The sequence below is a fragment of the Myotis nattereri genome, assembly GCF_964212035.1.
Source record: "Myotis nattereri genome assembly, chromosome: 17".
Lineage (NCBI taxonomy): Eukaryota > Metazoa > Chordata > Mammalia > Chiroptera > Vespertilionidae > Myotis > Myotis nattereri.
In genome coordinates, this window is record NC_138092.1 from 24350851 (window position 1) to 24364819 (window position 13969).

General features: G+C 42.8%; 1 protein-coding gene across 1 annotated transcript in view; it reads right to left on the reverse strand.

Moving 5' to 3' along the window:
• Window positions 1–13969, reverse strand: part of SAMD12 (sterile alpha motif domain containing 12) — a 255150-nt gene that overhangs the window by 103210 nt on the left and 137971 nt on the right. Inside the window, exon 3 of the mRNA XM_081111380.1 lies at window positions 6171–6300. Within this exon, the coding sequence (XP_080967506.1) occupies window positions 6171–6300 (130 nt within the window). The remainder of the gene's footprint in view (window positions 1–6170; window positions 6301–13969) is intronic.

A 13969-nucleotide genomic window follows, 5' to 3' on the forward strand; every position in this document is an offset into this window, starting at 1 on the left:
TATTGTGATAATCTGGAACCAAAACTGTAATATCTCCCAGGTATGCCTGGAGAAGGGAACAAGACCATATTTTCTGAAGCAAGAAGAAGGAGGACATAGATGAAATAGAAGTTAAAAATTGTAGGGATATTTCACCAGATAGTTTATAATTTCTCAGCATGACAGAAGAAAGATGCCCACTAGAAATGAAGGGGTTAAAAACAAAGAATAATTTTCTGTTCCTGGAGAATTCTATTATTGGAAATGTAGGCCCTGGTGATATCAGAAACTTTCCTATGCTGCTTGAGGTTCAATAAAAAAATGTAGAGCAGTTCAGACAAAATAGAAATGTAACAAAAATACAAATATATAGAAAAATAGAATGTAATATCCAGAGGGGAAAACCAATAAAGGTAAGAAAATGTGCAGATGAGGCACAGTGGTAAATATACCCACACTCTATTTGGCTAACCTGGATTCTGTAAGTAGTATTCTCACAGGTGCATCACAGAAAGTAATTATTCTACTTCTTTTGACACCTGTTAACGACACACCCCACTGGTCTCCATGGGGAACTCTAACCATAATAAAAGACAAAACAGCACAAGGATAAAGGGGTGGAACAGCTCAGAGAAGTCCCCACTGATGGGAATGATGCTAGCAAATACACAGAGCCGCAGTCTGAAGGCCTGAAAAGAAGAAAAAGGCTTCCCCTTTATTCAACAGCATAAGCAGAACCGCCACATCCCAGGGGCTACATCTCAGCAGACTATTTTGAAGAGGGAAAGAGGTACAAACGGGCAGTGCTTGAAGCACAAAAAGGACTAGAAATACTCATCTCTTTGGTAGAAGACCATGGAGAAATAGGACAGATCAATATTGACTATTTGCAGGGGATACCCGCATGATAACTGTTTATTCTTGTATGCACGTAGATATCGAAAGGATTCCTGTTGCTGCTCCCAAAGAGGCAAACACGCAAACCTTTTACACATTCAAAATAGCTTTAAAAATGCTTTGTATTTTGGGGAGATCGGAGTGCTTAGCCCATGAACCTACGTCTTGAACGTTGGCAGGGGAAAGAACCCTTTGCAGATGGAGGATGTGAGGCTGAAGGAGGTGAGTTGACTTGAGCAACCACCACAGGAAGAATACCAGGCATAGTCACGGGCTGAACGCTTCAGAGCTGAAAAGATTCTTAACTGTGCATAAAAGAGAATCTGAAAAGCTGTCTGGGAGCTTACACCTGTACCCAGTGAGCTTCCTCATCAGCATGCAAGCCTGGCCTCCGCAAGCCGGGGAGAGAAATCTCGCAAGCACAGGGAAATAGACAAATTTCTCTCCTTCAAGCCTAATCTGATGATTTAAATCTATCTCCCCTAATGCCTCTCAGGTGTTCTAACCATCTTATGCCTTTTTAAGAGCTCTTCTGCAGGGAGTTAACACTAGCAGCTTCTCTTCTGATTAAACACATCTGCCACAAAATAGCAGGAACCTTCTGGACACAATGCAATTCTCAGAACTTCTAATAGAAAATTTGCAGAAGGTTTTGCACACTGGTGGGTTTGCTTAGACTTTGGAGAAACTGGGGGTACAGTTTGTTTAGGGCTTCATGGCCTTTAAACAAAGGCAACCAGAAAATGTTGACATAGTGACATTACTGGCTAAAATATAAATTAAAAAAATTAAACTACCAAGGTGAAAGGTTACATTTCCAAAGAAAGCTAAAATCATGACTATCGTCAATACATAAGTGAGCACATGGTTTGAGATTTTATTTAAGTCATTGAGGAAAACGATGTTACCACCAGTTCAAAAGAGGATCTAGACAGCAGACATAGTTATAGAATAAGAAGAGTGAAAAATGAATGTGTGCATAGAAGGCAAAACTCACCTTTCCCACAGTAGGGACGTCACCCGAAACTGTGCAACAGGATTTACATGTCTACAACAAGAATTATTTTGTATGGCTATCAGTTTACAGAGTTTTAAAGCAACTCTGTAGACATGGAATGAGGTAATCCGAAACAGTGTGCTATTGGCGATGCACCGTTTTCCACGGAAGCACAATTATTTTTACCTACACAGACCACTGACAATCTTATTGATTGCTATATTCCCCAAACCTGGTACAGGATAGAGGCTTCATAATTACTTGCTAAATGGATAAATGTCTATTATGCACTAAGCTAGGCCCTTCACATGCATCATCCCATTTAATCTTCTTGGTAACACTTTGAGATAAATATCATTGTCATTTCACTGATGAGAAATTTGTGTGACATTACACAGCTATTATGTGTCCAAGGTTGAGGGTGGAGGACAAGGTGAAAGGGTTTGACCCAGTATATTATTTTTATTTACAGTCACTGTATCATTTTCCTCTAAATTAAGAGACTGTTTATATATCATACTGATATAGCACATCTCCTTGATGAGCATGATATTGGAGATCCTGGCGTTAAGGAAGACAAGGGAACAGCATCACTCAGGAGAATCTAAGCCTACGTAGGAGACATACATATGAGCATCTTTCTTGCAGCCTTGCAGACAAGCACAGCATAGCTACCAGCCCGGATTACTTCCCTCCCATGAGAATAAAGATCGACGGATTCAACACTGTTTATATGTGTTGTTTATTTTCATAGAAGTCAGGACAGCACCTCAGAAAACAGCAGCAGCTAACATTCACTGCATGTTTACGATGACCGGGAACCGCTGTCCCAGCAACATCAGGCGGAGACGATCCTCATCCCCCTTTTACAGCTGGAGAAAGCCACAGTGCAACCAATAACCTTCACAATATCACACAGCTCAGTCACAGCAACCACTGCTCTGACCTGTCCCTAAGTCACTCTATGTCTGCACAGGCTGCTGAGGTGGGTTCTGTCAACATGTCCTGATATTTTATTAGCCTCCTTGCTTTGTTGATTGCAGCCTGAAAGGGCACTAGGATTCCCTCAGCTTCCAGCACCACAGAGCTGGTAACTGCAGGCTGGCCCAAGTTCTGAGAGCTAATTCCTGGCTCCTTGGCACTTGTGATCACTTGGGAATTTTACATTCTTTCTTGGCCCAGAGAACAGGAGAGGGGAGTGGTCTTCTGAGGCCTCAAATAGGTGAGTGTCAAAAAGAAGTGGACCAAATGTTAATCTGAAGTCATTACCTCTGATCCCTAAGTCCCCAAATAATTCCCTTTCTTTTCTTGCCAGAAAACAGCTTAGAATGAAGTCATAGTATGTTTTTAGACTCGTCCGATGAAACTTGACCTAAATAATAGCTCAAAGCCGGCATGAAAAAGGTGTCAATAAATGGCTTTACTTCTGTTATTGCATTTAATTTCACAACGATTCTATGAGGCAGGTACTATTAGTACCTCCATTTTGGGGATGAGAAGTGGGGTTAAAGAACTTGCTCAGAATCCTTGCCAGGATCTTGCCCAAGGGCCCAAGGAGGGTGCCACAGAAAGCAATGGGACAGCTGCCTGAAATACATATCTCCTCCCCTTCCCTCACGTCACTCAGCAGAGAGCCTTGGGAAGTGGGGCCATTCGCTCCACACGCCTTGAAGCATGAGATCTTCATTTCCGAGGAGCAATAGTCTTCTCCTCTTCAAACCATTATAAATGCTTACCCTTCCCTCAAGGGTATCTCATAATTCTCACCCTTAATGAAAGATAACACTACTTTCAAATAAGATCACGAAAAAGGCTTCGCCCTGGCCATCACAGGCATTAAGAAACATTAGCGGACATTACCTGATGAAGGCTACCATAATCAGCCAAATGGTTCCTAAATGACTGATCGCTTTTAGGGGCGGAACAGCTGACCTTACACGGGATTTTCTTATATTCTTAAGGGAGGGAACTAAGAAATACAATCTAACACCTGAATTCTAAGCAAAGTTCCACCTCTGTCCTCAGGATTTCAGGAATGTTATCCAAATGGGCCATTACCTCCGGTTGAGGGGAGAGAGGAAGTGAATTAAGGACCTTTTTTATGCTTAAGTTGGGAGGTATTTTACGCTCTGTTAACTCAGCTTGAGCTACACTTGGGTGTGTTCCTTATATATTTAAACATTATCCACTTGGTCACCAGGACTCCATGATAATCTAGCTTAGCAATTTTTAAACCGCAGGGTTGTTGCAAATCTAGCTTTCTAAACAATTTGAACATATAAAACAGACAAGGGAGCTGCTTTGGTTGAATGCCCACCTTTACCCCCAGCACACACTTATCCCTTGGGCAGCCTTGAGTGTATATAAGGGCTCCAAGGAGCACATTTCAAAACCACCCATCAAGTCCTGCCCTAGGGAGGTAGGATCTGCCCCAGTTCTCAAAGTTACAGGGCAAACACCAAACTGCAAAATTAAATACCTTCTGCTTAACGCACCCCTTTCCAAAGTAATAGGAGTAAATAGAAACTATAGAGAAAGGTTAGATTTCAGGAGAGAGGAGGAGTCTGTAAAGAGGCTGGGCAGTTAGAGTGTTGAGCTCCTCCAGAGCAGGCCACTTTCCCACTAGAGCAACAGTTCTTTTCTTAGGAAAAACGAAGACTCTGCTCGGGCAGCATGGCTCCATGGTGGAGCACTGACCTATGAACCAGGAGGTCACAGTGCGATTCCTGGTCAGGGCACGTGCCCAGGTTACAGGCTCGATCCTCAGTGGGGGGCATGCAGGAGGCAGCCAATCGATGATTCTCTCTCATCATTGATGTTTCCATCTCTCTCCCCCTTCCCTTACCCTCTGAAATCAATTATATACATATACATATACATATACATATACATATACATATACATATACATACACACACACACACACACACACTAGTGGCCCGGTGCACAGATTCGTGCACATTGAAAGGAAATTAATTAGAAGGAATATTTTAATATTGCTATTCGTGTCTTGCTAATGAAAAGAAAATAGGGTTCTACTGAGTCTCCTATCCACCTACTCCAGTGAGGATCAAATGAGATGAGGCACAGGAAAATGCATCACAAATATTTGGTTAAACTGTAAAATGTTTGCACCTGGCTATAAAGCAAGTCAGGTTTCTGGGCTGAAGAAATTCCAAGGAGGCTAGTCGCCAGGGAAAGGAAGCCAGGCATCGCTATGTGACGTTGTTATCCAGTGCCCACAGCGACCAGTTCTGGGCTGGGCTGGGCTGTGGGCCGCATTTTGTGCCATGGGGTCTTGGCAGCATTGACTAAAATTTGGTGGGGTGTTGCTCCGGGCCTGTGTCCCACTTGGGGGAAGCCGAGTGTTGATTTGTCGGCGCCAGGTCCATGGTGCCGTTTATTTTTGAAATGGCCAGTGCGCATCATAGCAGCTCCTGCATTGAGTGTCTGCCCCCTGGTGGTCAGTGCATGTCATAGCTACCAGTTGGATGGACACTTAGCCTTTTATATATATAGAATTTTTAAAAGGAAGACTGTATTAGAATCAGAACTTTCTTCATGTTTGTTTCCTCCTGAAGCACAGAACATATTCCTCAGTGCCATCTTTGATCACAGTGTTTGCAAAGAGGGCAGGAGGGAGGAAGGCTGCCATGGAAAGAGGCTCTCAGGGTGGCCGGGCCAGTGAGATCTGGAAGAGACCCCTTACTCAGATGGGCTCCTGCAGTAGGCCCGTCCTCTCTCCCTTGCCACCTCATTCTCCCACTGAGAGACTTGATCCTGAGGGCTTTTCCAGTTCATTATACTGTCATATTTTCTGCTTCCAAGTGCTTCTTGATCACCACATATATTTCTCAAAGGCCCTTGATCTAAATAGAGTCTTAATTTGTGCTTTGAAGGTATTCATCTCAGGGGTAGTGAGTTAGTAATATTCTATTTAATTCTTAATTTTCCTACTTAGAATATTTACTGATTGATCCTGTAACCAAATTGATTTGAAAGCTTTCTTCCCTTTCTTTTTTCTAGGATTGCTTTTATTTTCTCTAAAATCCCTGAGCCCCTTACCCTGATTTCCACATATTTTTATATTGGACACTTGCAATCCATGGTTCTCTACAACAATGTCTTATGCTTGTTAAGTGGCATGGCTCACTGGGATCTGGAGTTGACCACCCCTTTTAAAGGAAACCCGTGCCAGAAAATTTCAGCATGAAGATGCTGTCTCATTACAAGGGTATGAGAAAGGCCATCGCGAAGGGGAGAGGGAGAGAAATATTCTGGATGCCGCATACTTTACCAGTTATGTCATGCTGTTTGAATGACTCGCTGTAGATCTGATACTGATTCGGACAATGTTTCTTCAACCACTTGCAGACATCCTGCTGAGTCCACAGAGCCACTGGTTTTGACAGCTTCACCGTAGACGACTATAAATAAAGAAGGAAAAGCAGGTCTGTTAAAGCCAGCCCCATGCCTAGAAAGGCACTACTATCAGGAGTCCTAGAATGCGGTAAAGGCTGCCAGCTGGAGTCCCCAGACATAAATACCTGGCCCTTGTCCTCCTAACCTCAGCAGACCTTCTCCACACCCCCGGAAACCAGAAAGAAAAGCTCCAGGCAGGGAAGCCCACCTATACTCAAGTTATCATCTCGACGGGGAAAAGTCTCCAAGAAGCAGTGTTTTCTGATGAATACTCCGACAACAAGGCAATGGTGTTGCTAAGCAATTAATTAAACTTTAGAGGGAAAATAGCTGCCTCCAAGTGGCCTTTCTCTGTATTCCAAAGTGTCCACCGCTTGTCCTCCGGTGTCTCCAGGGCCTAGTACAACACTGGTCCTGGCAGATGCTAATAATTATGTCTAAAATGAATGTTGCAGGAATACTGCATAGTAAAAAGTGCAGGTCGCTCTGGCAGCTCTGGCTGAAGGCGGTTCTATAAAGTCTAGGAACATTAGTTATGCCACAGTGAGGGAGCAAGAAGTCAATTCTGCCAACATGTGGGGAAAGGTAATAAGGTACTGGGAGCAGCTAGACCTTCTGTAGAAGCCAACTAGCCAAGGCCCTTTACTGCTCACTGGACCTTTCAAGGAGGTGTTTAGAAAACCAAACGAAGCAGAGGCACAAGGACCCCCAGCCTCTGACAGATGGCGGGTTACAAATACATTTGTAGATTATCAACAATTAACTGTGCTAGACACTGGTCCTCCTCATGGATCCCAGGAACTTGCTTGAACCTACATCAATGCTTAACTATCTATATTTTTAAAAATATTCTTATTGATTTCAGAGAGGAAGGAAGAGGGAGAGAGAGATAGAAACATTAATGATGAGAGAGAATCATTGATCGGCTGCTTCCTGGACACCTCCTACTGAGGATCAAACACACAACTGGGGCATGTGTCCTGATTGGGAATTAAACCGTGACCTCCTGGTTCATAGGTCGATGCTTAACGACTGAGCCACGCCAGCCGGCCAGCTATCTATAATTTTTAGCACTTGTATCAGTGTTTGCCAACAAAGTAGGATTATAATATTGATAGTTCTTTAAAAGCTGTGGGGAGGCACACAGACCTGGCCATAAATATCACTGACCTTCTCACTGGGGATCATTTGCTTTCATTTCTCTTTCAATCTTTCGGAGTAAGTCAAGGGGAGAGCCTCAATTTTGTCTGAGTGTGATTTAACACCTTTCTAACACCTGCCAGCATGTGTTTGACAAAGAGAGGGGTCCCTTCAGCCTCAGCTCCTTCAACCGACAGCAGTCAATTTATCATCTAATAACTGTTCTGTTTTACTTTTATTATATCTAAGGTTGCTTTTATTTTATGGCAAATAAATCATGGCAAAAAAGAAATCTTATTTTGGTAGTACTGTCTAGTTCGCTTTTAAAACAAACTTGAGTAGGTCAATTTTAAGAAAAAAAGAGTAAGGACACAACAGTAGAAATAATAAGATAACCGTAAAAATAGTGGACGTGATTCAAATTTAGAAAACAGTGCTCAGGTGTTAGCTTTCATCGGTATATTTTCAGTTGTATGATTCTTTGTGCCATTATTTATAAAGCAATCACAAAAACGCATCACTTTTTATTTTGAGCTTTGGTAATATTTCTTCCACCCTTATTAAATGTGATAGATTTTATATATGAACACATATACACACACACTTATATACATATATACCTATCTGCTTTTCATTTATCATGATTGGCTTTCCTCCACTGATATTTGGGGTTGATGTTCTCTCCCTTTGAATTTCTCCAGGGTCTGTGACCATCCTGACCAATCCAGTACAGCAGAATTCATGCTATCTGTGTTTCTGAAGCGAGGTGATTAAAACAGACGGTCTCTGCCTGGCTCACCCTCTCCGGCACTCTTCTTTGGTGCCCAGCCACCATATTGTGAGGAAGCCCAGACCATATGAAGAGACTATGTGTAGGAGTTTGGGCCAATCACCCAGCTAAGGTCACAGCTGACAGCAACCACCAACACCATTCCTCAGACAAAGGTGCAAACAAACTCAAGATGATAGCAGCCGCCAGCCTTCAAATCTTCCGGCTGAGGCCCCCAGACACCATGATGCAGGGACAAGTGAGCCCTGCTGAGCCCTAAGTGAATGCCTGACCGATATAATCCATGAGCATCAACAACAGCTGTCTTCCACCACTAAATTTTGGGGTAATTTACTTTGCAACTCTAGTAACTGGAACACTAAGTTATATGCTCAGGGAGGATAGAACTGTTACACCAGCTCTCTGGAGTGCCCTGCATTTAATAGATGCTCATACAGACGCAATGAATAAGTGAATGAATTAATGACATGAAACCGCTCTCACTGAGTCTGGGCTCACAGACCTGCTGACTATTCAGCAGTGAATTTCAAGTCCAGCCCTTGCTGCCTTCCACCGACCTGCGTTGTGCTCATGTGGCTCCTAGTCAAACGTGGCCTCTTCCTTCAACCCTCCATCCCTGAGTCAGATGCTGCCAGACATCTGCCCTCTGCTTTCCTCATTTTGATGACAGAGGAGGACCTCTGGCATGGATGATACAAATGAGTAAATGTTTTGTTGTTGCTCAATTTTTCCCTGTTTGCTGGTCATCGCCTCCTTTCCTTTGCATGATTAGGACACTAGACTTTTGGCTCCTTTAGCTAGAAATGCACTTACCACATTTCACAAGTCAGCACCTTTGAATATGGCTCTTTCCTGCTCTAAAAATTTCCTTCAGATTAGCTGAATGAGTTCATAGCTGACACATCATTACCCTGCAACCCCTTGCAAGTTTCCTGCAAGTCAAGCTAATCACATCTCTTGAAAACTCCTAAAACCAGACCCAGAAGTCTGTAAATTAGGAAGGGAAAGGCAAGAGGATAAAGCTACTTACACATCGATATACCAAACGTCCTGGAGGGTCATTCTTTAACTTTCTCATTTCCTAGGAAACAGAGCACCCTCACACCAAGACAAGCCCATGCAACTGGAGGCCCAGGGGGCGATGAACTCAAACATGCCAAGTCATCTCAGAACTCAACCTCACCAGCCCACCAGGTTTGCTTTCGTTATAAATTTTCCTTTTATCACAAATCCAGGTGTTCTAAGGCTAACACTTAAAAAGCGGGCTCATTTTTCCTTCAGAATATACTCTTGCTATGTGGTCACTTGGTTACCACTTGCTTGGACGGCAATAGACACAGAGCTTTAGACAGATTTTTAAGACTGTAAACCTACAGGAATATACCTCCACATAAACTGCTAGAGCAAATAACATGGGAGGAGTAAAGATTTCTACTATGAATAAGCGCTGCTCATCTCTCCTCAATCAGACAGTGATAGACGTATTGGCTCCATTTCTGAGCTGATTCTTTACCGTGACTTTATTATGGAATTGGTATCAGTTTGCTCCACATTAAGAGCCACGGTGACTCCTGCTGCCCTAGTCTGGATCCTCAGAGCACTCATTTGTTCTGCCTGAACTTCTTCGTGTAGCCCCGACAGGTGCCCTCAGGACTTCTCCAGTCTATCAGGATGCCCCATCCCCAACAGCAACCAAGTTTGGGGGCATGAATGTTATAACCTGATTCCTTTAAAAAGCTTAACCTTTATTTCTATGTGCAATTTGAAACGCCAAGCATTTGTTCAACTCACATCAATCAATGTTCCACATTGTCCCACTGGGCGGTGCAGAGCAGTCAAATCTCAACAGTTCCATAGTGACTTGAACTTTTATTTTGAACCTTTCCTCGCCACCCAATACTCACACCTCTCTTTACGCCCAAAGGAAGATAATTTTGTCTGATGTGCCATATTTTTTTTTCCACCCACAACAGGAGCCTAAACCAAAATAATAATAGTTCATAAAACAAAGAAATCGTATTTCATATTTATTAGAAAAAATAAACGAATAAAAAGTCCTGCACCTAGGCAAACATTAAAAAAAACATTGGCCCCAGTTTTTCCCCCATGTTTAGTCTTCTACAGCATTCTCTGCGTTTACAGCTCTGGAGGCAATTTTGGTTGCTTTTGCTGCCCCGAGAGAGGCCGGAGGCCGTTTGTTATTTTAACCTCGATGCATCCTGACTCCAAGCAGGACGGCAGGGATTTCCTTTCTGAGTCAGTTCCGGCTTTTCTATAGACAAGCTGAAAGTCTGTTTTACACGAAGACCTCACTTTATGCAAAAGACACATCTTTGTTTACAAATTACTTTTTTTTTCTGCAAATGATTCCATTTTATACAATAATTTCAGCTATGCTTTACAGTAATTTCTGATTTGTATTTAACTAGAAAGAACTCTCAAGTTTTAAGTTCTTTGAGGTAAACCTGAAGCTTTTCTGCTAATAAAATAAATGCTTTAAAGAAGTTTGCTATGGAAAAAACATATACAAAACACTTTTAAAAGTTGAATTTTGTAACCCAATTACCCCTTATCTGTTTTGCAATATAAATTCCCTTTTAATTTATTGGGTTTTGATTTATAAGAGAACACTGCAATTTTAAGCTCCCGAATGCTGTACAAACTCTTAACTGGGTAAGCTTACACGAGGCCGAGTTGATTGTGGAAAAATAGAGAAAGCATAGAGTGTTTACACCCACTAGAAGGACAAAGAAAGCTTTATGGCCAAATATCAAGAAGTGGTAAACACATTTGCAGTGTCTCATTTATAAGCAAGAATCATTGATTGGCTGCCTCCTGCACACCCCCTACTGGGGATCGAACCCACAACCAGGACATGTGCCCTGACATCGAATGGAACCGTGACCTCCTGGTTCATAAGTTGATGCTCAACCACTGAACCACTCTGGCCGGGCACATTGTGTAATCTTACTTAAGATTGAAAAAAGGAAGGAGACTGGAGGGGAAGGGTGTGGGGGAAGAACAAGCAACAACTCATCAATGTCTATTTTAGCAGGTTTTAATGGACTGTGTGTGTATGTGTGTGTGTGTAAACAACTTTCCTTGGATAAATAAAGACTAAATATAAATCTTCTAATAGAGAATAATTACTATTTTTTCTTTTCTCTTTTTTTTGTGGGTGGGGGGGAAGAGGATATTTGAACAAACTTTGGGAAAACAACGATCTAGATTCAAGACTCTTCCCGAAAATCTGCAGTATTAGAAAACACATCCTGTGAAACAAGCCATTCCATTGCTAATAAATTCTAGTGGTTTAAATGGTCTTTTATATTGAAGCCCAAATCAACCTTCCATCATCTTTCTCACTGATTCTTGAGTCCTATCTTTGGACAAATTTCACCAACCACTGCACCAGTTTCCATTCTGCACATCATATCGGCACTCCCCATTAAGTCTCATGCGTGTGTTTTTTTAAAGCCATGTTATATGCTAATGAATCTCCAATTTTATCTCCAGCCCAGTTTTCTCTCCAAACTAGTGAATCATACATACAGCTGATGACTTCAGTTAACATTTGCATCTCTAGTAAACATTTCAGATTCAATATGTACAAAACTGACCTCCTGTTCTTCTCAAAATTGCCTTCATCTCACCTGAAACTCTGTAGTTCCTGTTGCTGAAGCTCCAAATTGTGGATTCATCACTGACTCCATCTTTCTCTTGCATTCCACATCTAATCTACTGGGAGAACCTCAGGGGTCTCCCTTCAAATATATCCACACTCCCATCTCTTTTCACCACTAACAGTGCTACAATCCTGATCAGACACACTATCATGCTACACCTTAGTTACTTCATACAGGTACTTAATACACCTAAGCTCCTTCTGATTTCGCCTTATCCTTATTTTAAAATAACTTAAAATAGTTTACAAGGCCTCAAGCAATCTGGCTACCCAGTACTTGATATCAGTTTTACTGTCCTTCCCCTAACACACTCTGCTCCCACTATTCCTTGCCCTTGCTGACTATGCCCACTTAAAAATTAAAAAAATATAGATAGATATAGATAGATATACACATATATACTTCAGAGAGGAAGGGAGAAGGAGAGAGAGAGATAGAAACATCAATGATGAGAGAGAATCATTAATCAGCTGTCTCCTGCACGCCCCACACTGGAGATGGAGCCCGCAACCTGAGCATGTGCCCTGACAGCGAATTGAACTGTGACCTCCTGGTTGACAGGTTGATGCTCAACCACTGAGCCATGCCTGCCAGACCCCACTTCTTATTCTGCAGGGAATACTCTTCTCCCAGATACCTACATGGCTAATTCTCTCACTTCCTTCAAGCCTTTGCTTAAATGCTACCTCCTCCATAAGTCCTATCTGATTCCCCTGTTTAACAAATGCAACACTCCTCTCTCTGGAGCTTCCAATACTTACCATCTTGCTCTATTGTCTCCATCTCTACAGCAAGTACCATCTCACAAACAACACAGCTCACTTACTTTGTCTATTGTTTATTATCTGTCTCTTCCCGTGTCCTTGCAACCTACACAAGGGCAGGGATCTTTCTTATTCTATGAAGAATCCCAAACTTTAGGACAGTGCCTGGCACATGGCAGGCACTCAATAATTATTTGTCAAACGAAAGAAAGAACTGTCTGGTAGGCCATCATATATCACAGCTCCTCTATCCTTGAGTGTCAGAAAACCGGTTCAAGTCCCAGCTGTGTTCTTAACATTCCCAGGTTGGGAATAAAACAGCCTTTGCTCTGATTAGATTTCTCCTATGCTGAGCCAAAAGAGCAGGGCTATTCTAGCACTACAGTTCTTAGCAAGATTGCTCACATTTCTGGTCCTCAATTTTCTTTTTACATTGACACAGGAGTGATGTAATGAAAAAGGCCTTCAGGCATTTGCAAGCACGCAGACCTGAACGGAAGGCCAGCTGTGGCATTCACTGTGACCTTGGGCCAGCGATTGGACCCGTCTAGACATGGCCTAAACATGGTACACAGGATATAGTGCCTATCTTGTTGTTTGTGGAAGGGTTAGAAATGCTTCAAACAAAGCACATTAAAAGTGTTTTCCATCTCTTATGTGTTCAGGAAAGTAAATCTTCACATCTCTAGCATGGCTGCTGCTGGACCCCCAGATCCTGCTGAGGGGAAGCAGTAGAGCAGCACAGACGACAGGCAGGGCTTTGGAGTTCAGCTGCCTCGAGTTGAGCTGCAGGTAGTGTGAGAGAGGGCCAGGGGTAGTGTGCTCAGACCCAGAGAAAAGCAACTGATAAGACAGGAGTAGTAAAACGCACGCGTGGAAAAGGTGGGTATCAAAACAAGAAAAAAAAGTGAGAAAATATAGAGAAAGGGAAGAAAAGAAAGATGGAAAGATAAACATTTCAAATTAGGAGAGGTAAAGGGATGCTCCTCCTATCCAGGCTGGGCTTTGCTGCACAAATACCACCTCTCCTTCCAGTGACTGGTCATCTCAGGGGTTTCCCTCCCATTCGGAGCCTGGCCTGTCCCCAGGCGCCACCTCTGGCAAAGTTCCCTAATCCTGTGTCAAAGATTCATCCCAGATTCCCCAGGTGATGGAGCTGTTTATAAAAGAGCACCTTCCAGATGTGCAGATGTTGCTGCTCGCAAGCTGTGAAGTGAACACTGGCATGTGATGCTGGGAGGATCTGCTGTCTCCCACATGCATGCCGCTGGGCACCGGGCTTTCTAACAATCAG